At 31.1% G+C, this 19,442-nt stretch overlaps 1 protein-coding gene across 3 annotated transcripts in view; it reads right to left on the bottom strand.

The window, feature by feature from the left end:
• The window catches only part of LOC132708575 (tyrosine-protein phosphatase 99A), a 455,230-nt gene extending 442,516 nt beyond the window's left edge, over nucleotides 1–12,714 (bottom strand). For all 3 annotated transcript variants that reach the window (XM_060680970.1, XM_060680971.1, XM_060680969.1), the window contains exon 1: nucleotides 12,347–12,714. In XM_060680970.1, coding sequence (XP_060536953.1) covers nucleotides 12,347–12,437 — 91 coding nt within the window. In that variant the 5' untranslated portion in view covers nucleotides 12,438–12,714. The remainder of the gene's footprint in view (nucleotides 1–12,346) is intronic.
• Between the last annotated feature and the right edge of the window lie 6,728 nt (nucleotides 12,715–19,442).

The raw sequence follows: 19,442 nt of genomic DNA, 5'->3' as shown, positions 1-19,442 counted from the left end.
ATTTTGTTCGATGAGGAATTTTCTAGTTTGTGGAAAATTATAATTCCTATAAAAAAAGATCCTAATCATATTACCATTTCTTTCTAAAGATAGAAAAAATTATTAATTGTCAAATTTGGAAACACTTAAAAGTCTTGTGATGTGGGATTGTTCTATTTATTTATTTATTTATTTCATCGGCTGAGCCAATTTACAAAGAAAAATTAACAATATAAATATAATATAAATAGCAATATGAGAAAACAACAACTTAGATAACAAGCTTTTTAAATAACCATATAAAATATATAAAAACACAAAAACTGTAAGAAACAGTAAACAAACAGTATCACACCAGTTACGACTACAATCAACCACCTGTTTTAATTTTGTCTTAAATAGTCGAAGATCGCCAGCAAAGGGATCAAGATAGCAACTGTTAAATAACCTCAAGGTTTGAGTTAAAGGAGAAACATAGCCATAGTTGGCGTGATGAAATGGAATAAAAAACATTGGGGAGCTCTGACGTCATTGATATGTTTTAAAATGAATGGACTGGAGGAGAGCCGGACAGTTATATACACTGTTCATATATTTTTTAAAATGTCAAGATATCGGAGTAGGTTCTTCTAATTTCCAGACCATCTATCTCAAAAAAAGGTCAGTTACTGTTTACTCCAAGGGCCCTAACTTTGGTGACACACTATATCGTTGTATTGTTAATAATATATCTATTTTGAAGGGTGTTAGTTCAGCGAGAAAAAGTAATACTAAAACGGTTTCCAACATCTAGATCCAGACCATTTTCTCAGCACCACGAACTGACATTATTATTCTAAAGCTTTCGACAAGTGAAATGATGAGTTACCTATAAGAATTTTGAACTTACTTAAAGCTATATAACAAATAGACTTTAATTTGTACAAACTAGTAAAGGTATATCATCTAGCGAAATATCATCTTGTGGGGTACCCCAAAGCTCCATTTTGGGGCCGTTTCTTTTTGCTATTTGCACTTGTATTTTGAGTGGTTGTTTACGCTATAGTACAGATGATCTCCTTTTCACCTAATGAAACAGCAGCTGCCCAAGAAAGGTTAGATGGAGATATAAAACGTCTAGTCGCATTTTCCGAGAGTCGCAGTCCGCAGTTAAAATGTAAAAATGTAGCCAAATCATCGGTTATGGTATTTGACTGAGTAACATTGAAACTGCATTTAACAAGAAATTTAAAAAACTACTTTAGCTGACTCTTTAGTATTGAGGCAGTTTAATTTTTGTGACGTTGTTTGTGGACTACGTTGATTAATAATTCAGAGGGTACAAAAATCTTCCCGACGATTTGTACATAGTATAAGCAGAAGGATGGTTATGTTCTTTTTTTTTTCTGTTTTTTTGGATCACTTCTCTGGTTCATTCAAAATCTAATCTTAGTATCATAAAACTTAGCTTTTATTTCGGAGATCTTTTGTTTTTTTTTTTTCGATTATACATATTTTTGTCCCTTTTTTCCCTTTTTGCGGATAATTATATATAATTTATACAAATATGTGTTGTAATTAATTTTCTGCGAATGAACTTAATTTAGTGTTATTGCAAAATTATTATCGTTTATTAATTAAAAATTACTTTTTATTTTATTTTTACTGCATTTTAGAATCCCTTTTGCGAATTTGTTCAGCAAAAAAGAAAAATTGATTTGGCAAGAGTTTCGGTTTATAAAGTTGAGGCTGCTTTTTTGTAGAGCTTTTTTTAAATTTAAACAAATTTTTAATATTGATTTTAGTGCCAATTGTGAAGACGTTTCTCCAAAATTTGACGTTTTTTTTGTCAAACACATGAATATCTGAAAAATTAAATATCCTAAATACGTATTGGGGGAAGTCTAAACATTCATAATCATTTTCCTACTTCTTCTGCTCTCTTGCTATTTAACTGTGGTATGACTTTTTAATATACTTAAAATTTATCTAAACTTTCTGGTAAAGTAATTTACTCCCACTGGAGTATCTCGATCGCCAAACACAACGGGCGAACAATATGGATATCAAATACAAATGATTATTATAATATCATCTTACTCTCAGAATTCTAAAACGCCCTTATAACGCCCTTATTAAATGCAAACAAATTTGTTTTCAGGCTGACCTTCTACAACTGCGTAAGTATCAGTGACTGTTTTTAGAAATACCTCAGCTCTAGTATACCCTTCTACACAACTAGGATTCTAGCTCAACTTTTCTTTATGTCACAAAATTTACGTTCTTTTGTCATATAAACTCAACCATACTGAACTTTGAACTCTATTTAATCTCCAAGAAAATGAAAGTCTATTCGACCCACGGTTTTCATGTAATCTTTATAAGGAGGTTAGAGCTAAACTGTTTAAAGACAGTTGTGAAACAACTGTCCATTAATGTCCATTCTAAAACTAAGATATTTTCTCATCAAAAAGGATTGTATGTACTAATATGAATAATAGAAATCAAAAGAGAAGTTTGATTTGATTTAATATTGATTCTAAAATAGTGACAAATTTTGAAAGAAACTTAGCTTTAAGCTTTGAAAAGACTCAGTAGGATTTCCCTCTTTTACTCTAACGGTATAATTTTAATTTTTGTTCTCCAGCTTAGTCTCTTAACGGCTTAATTGTTGATATCTCTTTAGTTTTAGTGTATTTGACAAGTTTCAATAGAACTCTTCTTATATCGCAGATCCTTGCCTTTCAAGGGCTCATTTGTTTTGCTCCTGCGGACCATCATGAAACTTTCGCATATTGAATGTAATTTTATCGTGCATGCACCCTGTGTCTTTCACGCCTTGCAGAACTTCAAAGTAATGGCAAACTTTGGAAAATATAAAAAATTGACACATGCTGTGGACAGATCGAGTTTTTAATTTGTTTTATCTCATTATATTATCTCTGGAAAATTAGCGATTAAAATTGAACGTTACCGCGCCGTGAAGTTTATGTAAAGCTACTAGCTTAATTACAGACGTAAAAGCTGAGTCTTTGGATTCGCCCTTCCTAGAAACGACGATTTAAACCATATTACGATCATCATCCCCTTTGAAATCATGCGCACACCAACGGCGACAGTGCGTAAATGGTCCTTTTGTTCTATTCAGGAACCGAGTATTTATAATGTCACTGGAGCGTTGGCAAGAACTCGCTGTGCGTTTAATCCGATTTATCACTTATATTTTACCGTGTCGATTCCGTACTTAATTTTGCCTAAAATTCAAAGCGGTGAAATGAACGCAGACATTCATTATATTTCTTATAGTTCTTTCGAAGCCTTAACTTATTTCATTAATTTCAAATAATAAAACCAAACTTAAATAAACATATAGAAATATACAAATTTAAATGCAAAATATATTTTAATTTTCAACCCAAATGCTTTGTTGTTCTTCTACCTCTACATCGGGTAGTAAATAATCCTCTTATGGTCAAGGTTCTTCCCCGTGGAAATACAGTAAGCCGTAGTTTTTGAATTTTCCAACGTTACCTGACAATATATTTCCATAAGAAATTAAAGGGCTGTAAACTGAACTATTGGGAATGACTAGTACATAATTGAGGTGGCTTTAGCTTAGTGGAAATTCTTTCTATCAAGAACAAACTTAAGAAGTAAGATTTTTTCGTTTACTAGTTGGTCAGTTTTCTTATAAAATGTTTTGCCTTTCATGAAAAAGCCAGCAGTACTAAGTCTATGTTAATATTTCTTCCACGCATATTTGTTTATTTTTTCTACGTGGTGATGCATACTTAATTAATAATTATTTTTGGTGTAAAATTGTTATACAATTATTTACTGAGTCTGAAATATTGTCAAAAATAGTGAATCAGTTCGTTGAATTGAAAAACGTAAGCATTCGTATATATCAAAATGTTTGAATTTTAGAAATTTTTCATAAGATTATCTCTTCTTTTAACACGCTATTGTAGATAAATGACATCAACGGAGGTTTAAAGTTGTGAAAAGTCGCGGTGAGTTTTGTTCTAAAGAAGAAAACTATATTCTTCAGAATAAATTACTTTGCCTTAACTCAGAAGCAATTATTTTACGCGAGTTGTGATGTCCCTTGATTTTCAATTCCGCTGTTTCGTCTCTATTTCATAAGTAGAACGATAAGAAAAGTTGAGTGAAATCTCGCTTTATGGAAACTTGGGAAAATTTCAAAGACAAATTTTACTTAATCTCATGAAGGCAGTATTTTGAATGCAAATTTCGCTAAAATAGGGAATTACGTAAAAGCTTTGAGTTTGAGTGAAAATATATGATTTACCCTTTTACGCGGTGCTTATTTTCTGTGGTTTGTTTTTCGCAATTTATTTTTTCTACCGACAATGCAGAAAGTCGAAAATGCTAACTAAATAACTTATATAATATACCCGTATATGTTTCTTAGTAATTTATTTATATTCTTGGTGATATGCAAAATATTCAGATTTTAAGTTGACGGATAATTGTAATTTTGTTGTACGTATATCCAGAATATTAACATGGTAGCTAGAATTCTGAGAAAATTATTTAGTTAATCTAATAGTTAATATTAAATCGAGAAAATTCGCAAAGTTGGTGAACATTACTATCTTCTATACAGTGTGTCCAAGATGAATAAAGATAAGTACAAATTGCAGATACAGCTTAGGTTAAATTAGGAAAAACTTGTGTTCTTTGAAGGTTATTCACATGCCGGTTAAAAACTTGAAAAATTTTCATATTGATCTTATTTTTTTCTGACGTTACTTCCAGAAGTATCAAAAATTTTAATTAATTTATATTTAAATTTAGAAGAAAAAAGAAAGAAAAACTTTTTAAGTAGAATTTAAACAGCAATTGAAAAAGTGTGTATTGCACCAGAGAAGTTTTAAGTCCTATAGTTAAAAGATCATATTTAGAAAATAACGGAAAAATGTGAAAATTTAAAACTAATTAAAAAAATGTGGCATCTAAAATACCGTTGAATTTGCAATTAAAAAAGGAACCTGATGCAGGATGTACTTTTTTTGTGGACCAAATGAAAATAAAGTTGATGATGGCCTCTTGAAAACGAAACGTCTGACATAAAATCTAAAAATACCATCATGAAGTAGCCAAAAGTTTCAATGAGAGAGTGTTATCGTTTTTTTGATATCTCTTCAAATAACGTCAGAATAAAATAAAATCGATATTATGAAATTCCATTTTTTTCCACATTTCTCAGCAGGGCATGATCATTTTTCAAGTTTCTAAAAGGCTTGTAAATGAGCTTCAGAGAACACAACTTTTTCCTAGTCTAATCCAAGCTGTATCTCCAACAGGTACCGATATCTTGGTCACAGTGTATAGGTCTAACATTTTTTCATTTATCCTTTAATTCTCAAGCCGTGTCAATTATTCGAATTTTCATTTTTGTTGTTTCAAAAACAGCGTTAAAAGTCAAGGTTCTAAAGTTACTTCTTGGATTTGTAGTATACGTATTAGAAAAATGTGTAAAATGGCCCAAAATATGTTTCAAAATTGTTAATCGATCCATACTAACCCATTTTAAACTTCCTCATATACATGATGTCTAACTAAAGTGGCGGACAATATAAGACTAAACCAAGGAAATTCATCAAATTATTATTATCGGCCAACGTTTCAACGGCTGCCTTTCGTCGTATTTTTTTTTATTTTTCTAAATCGATACCGCGTTTCTTTCGTGCCAACGCTCGTCGAATATTCGTGTTGCTATAGAAAAAAAATCAGACCCAAGATTGTGTAACAATTACAAACTTCCCCCCTAAAGTTTCCAGCGTTCATTAATAATTTCCACCAACTCGGTTAAATTCGTTTTCAAATTATTAATTTTCGTTGCGCGAGGTAATAAATTCGGGCTAGTAACATGTTGAAGTTTCGTTGATGCCCCACGCTGACCAAGCGGAATAATATAGATTACTCCGATTTTGCAGATGGATAATAATCAAAATCCATAATATTCACGCTTATCGGACGCAAGTGTCGTACTATCAATACGTCATAAATTTTCAAGCATATTTTACATTCGACGATGCAAATTCAGCTTGAGTTGTTTTATGACGATGAGGACAATCGAAGCAAATCGTTCGATTAATGGCTGGGTAAATTTTGACTGCCATCTGAAAATGAATACTATAATTGAAGACTTAAGAATTATTTCAAAGGTTTCCGAAGCACATAAATTGGTATTGAATTTGCTGCTGCTTGAGATAAACTACACAGAGTTCAATAAAAGTTTATTGAGGTGTAATTTAGAAACGTCTTTCAATTTTTGGCGTTCTTTCAACGTCCGGTTCAACCGGAAATTGCTGTCAACTTTCTCATTTCAAATATATATTATTATTTTTATTATTTATTTATTTATTATTATATTATTATTATTATTTTGGGATTTTGTTTGAAATTCTAAAAATATTTTGTGTATAATGCCCTATACCTAACCTGTATCTATAGCTATATCTATGATTATACGTGTACCTCAACCTCTACATCAACCTATACCTACCTACCTACCTATACCTAACCGTTTTTAAATATTTGACCTTGCGAAAAAAATTCCACCTCCGGCTTAGCCAACTGTGATGCTGCATATTTTCGAACTTTCATTAAAGTTCATTAAGTATGACTGATTCGTGTAGAAACCTAAGACTTATTTTTCATATAGACAAATTAAGATAACTTTACCGGCTGGCCTAAATTAAGTGTTTATCATTGGTAACTTTGTTATAAGCAGAGATAGAAAGTTGGCTGAATTAGCAAACTAGTAGCATTGTTTCCACTGATGGCGAAAGCGAAAACAAAAAAACAATTGAATTGAGATATATATATATATATATATATATATATATATATATATATATATATATATATATATATATATATATATATATATATATATATATATATATATATATATATATATATATATATATATATATATATATATATATATATATATATATATATATATATATATATATATATATATATATATATATATATATATATATATATATATATATATATATACCAACACCTGTACCTCTACTTCTACCTCTACCTATACCCATATCTATACCCATGCCTATACTTATACCTATACCTATACCTATACCTATACCTATTCCTATATCTATACCTATACCTATACCTACCCGTTTTTAAAATATTTGACCTTGCAAAAAAATTGCACCTCCGGTTTAGCCATCTTTGAAGCTACATACTTTTGTACTTTCTGAAAATTTGATCCTCATATTTGAAAAAATGTTAAAAAAGAGATTTAAGTTCGTTAAGTATAACTGATTCGTGTAGAAACCTAAGACTTATTTGTTATGTAGACAAATTAAGATTACTACACCGGCTGATCTAAATTAAGTTTTCATAATGTAATAAGCAGAGATACAAAGTTGGCTGAATTAGTAAATTAGCAAATTTGAAACACAAAAAGAGTTGTATATGTATATTTTTTATTTAGATCAGCCTCTATAGGTACACCACAGTCACCGGTTTTTGGCCTGCTTTAAGGCAAAAATATAGGACAAGTCTCCAAAGGCTTCAAAATGCTTGTCTCAATTTTTTTTTGGGCAAAAATGACGATGTCCACCATTTTTATATCTTGCAAAAAATTTTATTACACATTCAATAATATTTTCAGAACTACCATATCACTATATTTTTATTTATTTGCTTATTTATTTTTTACCATTTTTTCGTTATAAAAGTTCTTATGGTTCTAAGTGAATTTTATTTTACCCACAAGGAAACAAATAAGCGAAACTTGTTTTGAATTTCGATATCGATTATCGATTCCGTTACGAAGTAGAACATTGCCTATTTAATATCCCAAGTTATTTCTGGATACTACAAATGAATGAACGGCTGCCGTGGTTAAGAATTCAATAGGCCTTTAACTATCATATTAAGGCTCTAATCCACGTACATATTTTTTACATTTTCGAAAAATCTGTTTTAAAATTATTGTTTTTTCCTTTGTCATCATCTTTTTTAAAGTAAAAATTTCTAAATTAAGTCGTCCTCCATTAATAAAGTTGGCATTAAAAAACAGTATATCTTAGACATCTATCATATGTGACAACTTTCTAGCTTTCGATATCGATATTTTTTTCAAATGGGTGTGATGTGTGATAATTAATTCTGATGTCATCCCTCTTGACATGTCAGATATTCCTGGCGAAAATATGAAAACCCGAAAAAGTATAGCTCAGAAATGTTATTTAGGGTTATCCAAGAATATTCTGGGAGATTTTCTATTCAATCTATGGTGTTTCGAAACGGATATAGTGGGAGGTAGTTTTTATTCTGCACTTTAAAAGCGAGAGTTGGAAGGGAGAGGTTAAATATTTACTCGCGTTTATCCCGATTTTATGCGACCGAATTCGGTCTACCCTTAACGTAAAGATTTTCTTTTGCCCTTGACTACGCTTTAAGCGTTTTGTCCTGACCCCTTCTGAAGAAAGTTAAGCAGGGAGCATCGAAATAACGTACACCGATGAAAATGAAAAAATAATTGCGGCTCGTTTAATAAAGAGTTATAATCCGCGGCGCATCTATTAAGAAAATATTTTTTTTGCTATATTTTTGATGGTTTGGGACCATGGAAGCATATTTTCGCTCGAAATAAGGTCTAAGTTTAATTCTAGAAAAAACATTCAACAAAAATTTGTGCACCTACATTTGGCAAGCTTGCCAAAATTACATATGGCTATTGCACTCAAGAAAATGGCGGCTTACGAACTAATAAGTCTAAAGTTGAACAATTCACACGCCGATAGACCTCATTGACCTCCATTTTTGACAAAAATTTCAATATTCTCGTAGAATGTACATTACATTACTTATGAAAATAAAATTAAGTTTGAATGTGCTACAAGATGTTGACATTTCCCTTTGAAAATATCGTTATCTAGTCATTATCGGCACCTGATCGATTGCTGATTGTGGTCCTTTAATTCTACCATTGATCAAGATAGAAACTTTTGTGTGTCGTTTCTAGACGCCCTAGTGAGTAGACCTACTGGAGCCATCAGCACATATGTATATCGATAACCAACACGCACCATGTCGAAATCACACTCTCATCCTTAACGATTTCATATGCAAAAGGTATTCCAGAAAATATCAGGCGAATAGCGAAAGGACATAACATCGAAACAGTTTTCAAGTCCGGAGCGGAGGAAAAGGAGTGCTTTAACGAAAACCAGACCCGAAACGTTAATCAAGAGCGCCTTGTGAATGCAGTAAGTCGTATTCATATATTGTAGAAACGAAAAGCCTAAATGTTGTGGACTCTTTAAGATAAGAAAAGGAAGATGAGTATCTTCGCCCCAGGTCTGATCGGAAATTTCTAGAATCAATAAAATGAAAGCAAAATATTAACATTGTTTTTTGCCATATAACGGAATAATACCAGCCATGAATTTTATATTTTTATTATTTTTTTACAGCAATAATAATATTATATCGCTTTGGATAGAGATTCTTCGATATCATTTCATCAAAATTATCAATATCTCTTATTACGAATTAAAAGATACAGGGCGTTAAAAGTATGTTAAAATTTATGCAATAACTTTAAAGAACGAACGAAAAATTTATATAAACGGGGTCTGCAAAACCTTCGTTTGTAGGATACACAGTGATAAGGTCTTATTTTTATTTTTGTTTCCATGAAGGAACTTTTTTTATTGTTTTTTTTTTTAATTTTTTGTACTAAAGGGGTCTGTAAATTAAAAAATATATGTCTCAGTCATTTTTACGTAAAGTAGATCCTTGATCAGCAGTTCGGGTGGTGTCGCTTTAAATGGGGAAATTTTTATATTTTTTTATAAATTTAATCACGTTGCAGAAAGAAAATTACGTATTTAAGATGCTTTCTTTATTGTATGTTGTTATCTCATTCAACAACATAACAAAAATACTTAAAATATTATTGCCTTGGGGACTAACGTTTTGTAAGGGGGTGTTCATATAATTACGGTGTTATATCACGTAATTAAAAATTTATTCACTTATTTCGAAACGGACGAGGTTGCCTTTAATTAAATTTAATTAATTTAATTAAATAAAATTTATGTTACTAGCTGTCGTCAATATTCCGGTAAAAATTTTAAAACGTATAACCGTATGTAAAACATTCTTTCATTTTGCTCCGTTTCTTCTATAATTTTCCTGCAAAATATTGATTTTAACATTACGAGCTGTTGTGCCAAAACAGAGGGGTAATGCCTTCTTTATTATAGGGAGTCTTTCTACGGTCGACGTGATTTTCTAGTTATCAGATTGGCTTTTAGCCCTACATATTTCCATTAAATTTTCATTTAACTTTGAAAATATCCGAATTCTTTTAGATAATTAATATCGGGGTAGGACATCACGAACACATTTTGTAATTAACATGGGTATTCAAGGAAATTATGCAAGTGTTGAACAAACATTAATTAAACTGCATATAGAAAGTTTACGAAAAGGCTTTTTGAATATGAAAAGCCATCCAACTTTGGGATCTTATTTTCATGACGAAATTAATAAAAAAATAAGCACACTCGAAAATCAGTAATTTTTTTCGAAAACTGTTATTTAGAAAGTAGATTACTGAAAACTGACTATTTAAAAACAATGCGCTTGAAATTGCGTGAAATTAAAGATGGTGTCAAGAATTCGAAATATCGAGCGAGGACTGACACTATAAATAAGTAATAGAAGAAGGTGTAGACAAGCTAATAAATAATAGAATTCCACGAAACTACGTAGTAAAATAATAATTAATATGATGAATACATAGACATTTTTGAAAAAAAAAATTATTTAGAAGAAAAGTTAACCTGGTGATTTAAATGGTATCCGTTGTTAAGTTTAAGGACGATTCGCCGAGATTTAGCATTTTTTCTCAAAAGAAAATTGATGGTAGTTTAATATGAAAACCGAACCCCAGGGTCTATTGAGATGTTCTTAATTGTGGTTTCCAAAGGCCTGCCAGTTCATCTCACGCGTGAGGCTTGGAAAGTGTCACAATCCAACTCATAGGCGCCATTTCTCTTCACAATGTCATCGTATCATGCTTGACGAGCTTAGAACTCGACACTCTAAGTATAGACTGATTTTATTACGATTTTATAGGAAGCCATATACCTAAACAAGATGGCGAAACATTCGGAAATCAAATGTAACTTGTGCAAAAAGTAAAAATTCATTCTTGAAAGGACACTAGACAACATGGGGAAAAATCGCTTTCTTCCATTAGATTAACTCGAAGTTTTACAAAAATTACTTCTTTCTAACATTTTGACAATATAAAAGTGTAGGAAATTGATTGCTAAAATTTGCGTCACCATCTAAAAATGTGGATGCAATTGAAGTAATGGTGGATTATTGGATTTTTATAAACGAATTCGTGAGAGACTGGTAGACTGTTAATTTAATGCTTTTTCTGCATTTAATATATTTTTTCCGTCACACGTGAAACACCATTTAGTAGAACAATATCTTAACATTAACATTAGTAGAAAACGGATTTTATTTGCGAATAATTCCTAATTTAATAATTAACATTTGAATCTCCGAATTATAATTTAAAATTAAAATTATAAATTTTGCAGAATAACTGAAGAAAAATCTGCAACAACAAAAAAGTTTATTTAATTTGTGGTAAAGTTTTTCTTCTATTTTATAACAGTGTTTGTTTTTTTTCCATCACACGTAAAACACCAATTAGTAGAACAATAATTTTAATATTATTATTAGTAGAAAACGGATTTTATTGTCGAATAATTTTTCATTTATTAATTAAAATTTAAAATTAAAATTAAAAATTTTGCGGAATAATTGAAGAAAAATCTGCAGCAACAAAAAAGTTGAAGTAAAATTGCGTATTTAATTTGTGGTAAAGTTTTTCCTCTATTTTATAACAGCGTTTGTTTTTTTTTCCATCACATGTGTAACACCAATTAGAAGAACAATATTTTAATATTAACATTAGTAGAAAACGGATTTCATTTTCGAATAATTATTAATTTAATAATTAAAATTATGAATTTTGCAGAATAATTGAAGAAAAATCTGCAACAATAAAAAAGTTGAAGTAAAATTGCCTATTTAATTTGTGGTAAAGTTTTTCCTCTATTTTATAACAGCGTTTGGCGTTCGGGTTGCGAGACTTTGGTATAAATAGAAAGACGCGCGAAATCTAAAAATCAAAAAGGCTTTTACCCACGTTTCATTCCAAACGCCCGGCACGCAGTTTCCAATTATATTTCCCTCATTCGAGGACTAACCCTACGGAAACCATAGCGCGATAGAACGAAGAACGGGGAATTAAAGGGCGGAAAAGGCTCGAACTTACCGTAAAATCTCGGATGGGTATCATCTTGCGCGAAAGTCCACATCAACCCAACCAAAGCAATTGCCAAGTGCAAACATATAACACCCATCATTTATTTATCGTTTATATTTATAAGTTCTCAAGTTTACACTTACTTAAGTCTAACACCGAAAACGTGGACTATTTATTATTAAACACCGGAAACACACAAAACTAAGTTATTAAGTTCTGAAAATTGTCGATTTAAATGTTTTCAACGGTCACTTTGTCTGTGGGCCATATATATGTATAAAAAAAAAATCTCGATAAAGATTGATGAGAGTCGTCGGGAGTTCGAATTCGTACGCACGTATCGAAACCATCTGACGGAGTACGTCCGTGTACGGCAGCTTTATATCACATTGCCAGAGATACTTGCCGTCCCCAATAAACCGACAGTTCACCCTCTGAGAAGTGCGGACTTGCGCCTTCACTTCTATGGATCTCGTGTTGCGCAATCGTGTCATTCCCGCCGTTATTTCAGCGAAATATTTACGATCCGTATAATTATTTAAATCACAAATTTGTTTTCTTTCGATGACTAGTCGATCGATAATTGCGGATTTCATCGTTTTGATTTCAAGGGCGATCGCGTACACTCGCAAAATCAGCATTAAAATCGATTGATTTAAAACGTTATTTAAATCGCATTATATTTATACCGGCTGTACCAGCAAAGCCAACAACTTCAGACAGCAAACTTTAGAAAGCTTAGACACAATTCCAAAGTTGCGTAACTAATAATAAGCCTTAACTAATACTAAACCTACTATTCTGGACTCCTTTTTTATTCTTTAATTTTAAATATTATTATTAAATTATTTATATTTAAACCCGCTTTATACTCACTAGTTAAGTTATTGAAAATCTTGTACACGTTATTTAGAATTTTTCTATTGTACACAAACCGTAAGTTATACTTTATTAAGTTGCTTTCTTCACATTATGATGTTGGTAAAGTAAACAAATATATTTTTTTAATTTTTTCTACCATCTGAGTATATTTTGCATAGAAGGGGGCCCAACGAAATGCTACCATATTCTAATTTTGCCCTAAGTAAAGTAATATTAATATTGTTTTCTTTTACTGAAAACTTGATGACTATGCTTAAAAAATGTTGATCAAATCTCATACTTAATGCAAAGTTAATTGGATATTTCAAATTTTTTATGTGCTTGCATTTGTTTATATTAAAGGACAGATTATTAGAGAGTGGCCATATGAATTCTGTATATATTGCAAGAACTCACCAATCACTTACGTTTCTTATTGGATGGTGAAAAAAATATATATTGAGGGAAGTGTATACAATAAATTATTTCTCTTAACTTCCTAAGACATTCTTAGTGTAATAAATACGCCACAGTAGGACAGAGTAATTTTACGATATGAAGTTACCCATATTAGACACGAATAATAACCCGTGGAAATGCTTTTTTAGTTTTTGAATTCATATTTTAGGGTAGGATAAAGACATTAAGGTGAGGTGCGGTTTTCACTTATTTAAAACACTACACTGAAAAAATTGTTGCCTTAATACTTACCCAGAAAACTTTACATATGCATTTATATTTCTTTTTTTTTTGACACTTGTACGACAATATGCCAACATTCGCAATTCAAGTCTTTTGGAAATAAAGCTTTATATTTACCTGTATATGATTTTTTCATGAATTAAATTAAAAATCCTCAGTTATTAGTTAATTATAATTACTGGAAAATGAAGACTTTGAGTTTTAATGAATGCTTTATTACATTAAAATAAAAATAAAGTCACTCTACCTACATATTATTTTTTCCTATTAATAATTGGAATGCTTGAAAGCTAATTGCAGCTGCTTTTTCCATTATTAATTTTTTCTCGTGTCACATCTACATTTTGTGCATTTTCCTTCAGCCTTAGGGTACTTCTACAAAAAGCTGAAATGGCTAATTAAATAAGGAGAATAGTAAAAGCCATTTTGAGAGTAGGAAATTGTTTTATTTATAGGAAAAACCCTAGCATAAATTCTATTTTTGATGATTTAAAAAAAAAAAAAATTTTTCAACACCAGGATATGTTAGATTTTACAAGTGTTTTGCAGTACGCCACTTTTATTTCTTAACGGAAACACTTACGTCCGAAATAAAACAGGGGTGGAATCATTTAACGTGTTCGACAACTAAGTAAATCGCGAGGTGGACCTGTAAGGGTTATTTAATGATGTACACGTGCATCGTAAAGTTTAAATACGTGACAAAGACGGCCAGATGGAACCGCAAAGCGGTTGCTGCTGTTCAGATTTTTAAATATTGAAATGGCAATTAGAAATTTCGTTTATGCGCAATTAATAAATCAGTAATCTATTTTTTACAAAATTAACCAATGGTAAGTTTTTTGGTGTCAGGTGTGGGGTAGTTATCATCATCAAAATCACATTCCGATAGCATAATACCAGTATTTAGTTGGAAAGAAGAACGTTAAGTTAACTAAAGTTTTGTTCGTTGAGGCGAAATATACAGTGAATAATTATAGTGAATTTTAAAGCTTATATTAGAGTACAGAGGAGAAAAACTCAGCGATAAGCCTTCATTTATTTTGAGCATAGGATTGATTTTTGTGGTTTATTTTAGAAACGATTTCGTTAATATTAGTTTAATCAATTAAGTTAATTTTTTTAAATTTTTGTGGGAATTTTCAAAATCTTTGATTAAATTTAAAATAGAAAAGTAGTTGTAGTTTTCGCTCAATTGTAGGTACCGTGTGAATTAATTAATGTAATATATAGAACATAACATGAAAAAGTATGAATTCCCAGTGGGTTACGAAAAAAAAACGCAAAAATGCAATCACAAAATATGGTCCCATTTAAAAAAAAATAATTCGTCGCTTAGTATCTTTTGAAAAACTTTGATTAATTATTAATTACATTTGTTTATAATTTTGCTTATAAATCAGGAATTTTCCTTTGTTTGCAATCGGATACGACCTAACTCAGAGACAACCGTCGGGTTGAATTGGGGGTGGAAAAAAACCGACAGCGAAGAAAATTTTGCAGTGGACGTTAAAATTTTGGTCCCATGGTGGCGTGGCAAAACATAATTTTTGCGGTCTTAAACGAGTAATAAATTTGGCACTTCATTACTGTTTTCTCAGCAGAGCGTTTTATGATTAATAATTTTTGAAGAAGGGCGGGGATCGGACTTTTTTAATTGTTTCGCTTGTTCGCGATTAGATTTTCAATTTTGCCTTGTTTACTGTCGGCGTTTCGATTGTTTTGCTTTTGGTAAATTTTGGATAATTTGCCCTTATTAATAAACTCGCAGTTTTTGAAAAATTTCTGTAAGTATGATTAACTGTGAACTTCTCAATATACATTCTCTCTCTTATATATGGTTTTTGATTAATCACAAAATTAAATTTACATAATTTTACACAACTTTTCGAATTGGTTCTCCTTATTATAGCATTATCGATAAGGATGTGACTGCTTCTGGTCATTATTGTGAAATATTTTCATAAATAACATATGGCGAAATCTTAATATCAGTTTCCTATAAACCTATTTATTCATGATGAATTGAGGAGATGCCTTGCGACTAACAACACGCGATTAGCACATGAACTGAACGATTACATTACACTTATTTCGAAAATAAATTCTAATTGCACCGTGAAACAATTGACATAACAGAATATTAAAAATTCTGCTAAGTTAAAAACTGCCTCGTTGCAATTTTTTCTAGGAGGTAAGGGACAGGGCTCCCTATAGCTACAACTTTTATAATAAAGAAAAAACAGAAAAAAATATTAAAATCTTACAGAATGAACTGACGGAACAATAACTTCCATTTATTCTTTAAACTAAATTAATAATAATTATTATTATTATAACAAATGCCTTTTATTGTGTAATGTATCATCAACAAAAGTGTATTGCAATGAATTTATCACGACAACTCCTGCGCAGTCTAGTCTAAAAGCTACTCAACTGAACATTTAACAAAAATTTAAGCTTTTCAGGGTCAGTACCGATTAAAAAAAATTAATAATAATAACAATTAATAATAATAATAAATTAAATGAAATAAAAAAATATGAAAATATTACTGTTAGTTTTAACCGAATTTAACATAATTTTTTATATGTGCATTTGAAAGTTTTAACATTGAGACTTAAACAGTGTTTGGGTATTGAATTGTAACAACGCACTGCGTTATCCGAAAAGGTGGCGCATTGTAAGTTAAATAGTACTTCTAATATTTAAATTTTGTACGTTATAACAAAATATTAATCGCTGCCGAATAGAGGCAAGGGGTTCGTTAATAATTTAATTAAAAAACAACTAAAATGTAGATTTCTACGAGCATCCATGACTAAATCCATTAAAGTTATGGAGTAGTTTGGAACCAATTACGTATTTATTATTTACTATATATTATTATGTTATTTATTATTATTTATTATGTATTGATTATCTAGCAATGAAGTACAATATTTTCACGTCATTCGTACACTACAATAACATATTGTTGCTTATACTCAAATATTTTAAATTATCGCCTACATTCTCAATGCAGTCGCAATTTTTATTTCTTTTTTATCATAATAGCAGCGAAGTTCCATCAACTAAAATTATTAAACATTTCATTCTGTCCCATTTATTGATTTTCTTTCCGTATTTCTTTCATAGATTATTCTTTTGCTATGTCCTACTTGTTGGTTGGGCTTCACGTTTAGGAAAGATTTTTAATAAATACAAAGAAGCGGTGCAGTTTTTCGATTTCACACCCTTTGTTATAAGATATAAATAAAGTAGCGTCGGTATGGGAGGTTGACCTATACATTATTGCATACTGTTATAATAATAATAAACCTATATACATTTTCAATATAATAATTCAATATAATAAACTGAACCAAAGACGAAGTATAACTGATATTCTTTCAGTTGACTTCCGAAACGAAAAAAAAAAAATGCATAAATAATAACTAAAAAGCTTTAGCAGCACAATGGGAGAAAAATTCCACATTCCATAGTTGGGTTTGCATATACAAAAAGGAGACGACTAGACCATGTGCTCCTGGAGTGGTTATCAGATAAAATAATCAGCCCCTTAGATTAATAATTTGGTTAGTTTTGGTGACCCTCCATATTAACTCACCCTAGTTCACGAATTTTAAGCGATATATGCTAAGCGAAAAGACGTAGTCATAAGCTTCCGTTTGCCTTGACTGAATTTTTGGCAAATTAGTTTTGTTTATAGTTGATTCAATGAAGAACTATCCACACTTTAATCAAAAATATACGTCATCATTAACCCGACTATTCTTAATTAATGATTAAAAATATAAAGAAACTTATAATTTTTTTGTATTTGTTATTTAAAAGTATCAAAAATCGAACTTCACTGGTAATATTAAAAAATATGTCTTCAACATTTAATATTTCGTAGAATAACGTAATCGAAAGTAACCCAACTATTCGCTGCTATTTCGCGTTTTGTATTGTTTGGCATACAATATACAATATTGTAATTTGTGCGACGCGTTTTTGAAGAACAATGCAAAATACAGACGACCAACATCCGCGCGGAAGAGATCACAGTTGCATTTAATTAAAAATACTTCCTATATTAATACCGGACAATATTTGGGAAAATGTGACCAGATCAAAGTAGAATTCTGTCTACGTTCACGTGGAAATTACATCCGGAAATTGCATCGCAACGTTGCAACAATAGTACGAAATCCACTCTCCAGCTCACCCGCTTTTTAAAAAATTCATGGGCGCTTGTTTCTGATAGGCAGTCGGTATTCACATGCAGGTTTTGTTTTAGTATTTGCTACAATACTAACCTTTCAATTTTCCGACATACGAATATTAATTGGTCAACCAAAATTCCCGAAATTATCCGTATGTGTCGCTGATATTGTCACTGCGGTCTCTGCAATATTGTCAGCGTCAAAGTGCTCAGCAGGATATTCTGTAATGTAGACAGCTGATGATATATCGATTGATAAATTGTTGCCGTAGTACAAGAAGCCACACAATCGTTTCAGTGTTGGATTGGGAGTACTGGTTAATAAGTTTTTAAGTTTTTGCTGCTGCTACCTACTTTTAACTAACAATAATGCGATTTTTGATAACAATTTAACATTGGTAAGAAAATTTACTCATCGAAATGGGATCAGTTTTTGGTCATTATGGAAAAGTTCTTAAGAGAGGTAATAGACTATCCATTAGGTTTGCGACTTAGGAGTTGGTAAGTCTTTTGCAATTTTGATGTTGTCGAACTTCCATTATCTTTATTTTTTTAATGTACACAGTATTAAGGTTAGACTGATCCACGCTTGGCAACGGGTAGTCCTCTACTGAAACCTTCAAGCAAGTTCTACATGAGTTCCGTTTATACTCATTCATTTTCTTAGTCCCACATGTATTTCCGATGGTTCCTATTGTTGTCGCCCGTTCACCATTTTTGGCACTCGAAATGGGTAAAAAAATAACGTTCTTTCTCTAAAACTAAAAAGCGAAGTCTGCATATAAAACTCATTTGGCCGCTGTAGTTGCGTTCTTACTTTTTCTGTTGTTTCATTTTTAGGATGGTAAGCTAGGTCCACTATGTCCTAAAATTATTAGAAAATCAAGAGAAACGAAACACCCTTGCCTTCCTGGTCGCTAGTCCAATTTTACTATTTACAAATCTTCTGAATTCCTCCTGCGTCGATTATGAATGAATCGAACTTGCTGACGTTTCTCCAATCATCCTGTTGGCTTCTTCAGAGCTTGACTGAACCTCTGGGATGACTGATTCCTATATCGGTGAAAGGTAAAGACCTGAGTCGGGGTTAAGATTGTTATATTGTTTATAGATTTCTATTGACTCTCGGATTTTTCGTTGGTAGAAAAATGGATTACCTACAAGAATTTTAGTTTTATCGAATAGAATTTTAGTCTTAGGGCTCTTTCATGTTCTTTGAGCCTAGTTGATATTTTTCGTCCGGTCTCTACAAAATATTCGTTGCCGCATAGGCTTGGAATGTTGTAAACTCCTGGCATCTCAAATGTAATTTTGTCTTTGACGGCTCGAAGA

Source organism: Cylas formicarius, unplaced genomic scaffold (genome assembly GCF_029955315.1).
Source record: "Cylas formicarius isolate icCylForm1 unplaced genomic scaffold, icCylForm1.1 PGA_scaffold_12__32_contigs__length_19106922, whole genome shotgun sequence".
In the NCBI taxonomy this organism is placed as follows: domain Eukaryota; kingdom Metazoa; phylum Arthropoda; class Insecta; order Coleoptera; family Brentidae; genus Cylas; species Cylas formicarius.
Note: the sequence above shows the minus strand (reverse complement) of the source record. Positions and strands in the feature narration are given on the sequence as shown.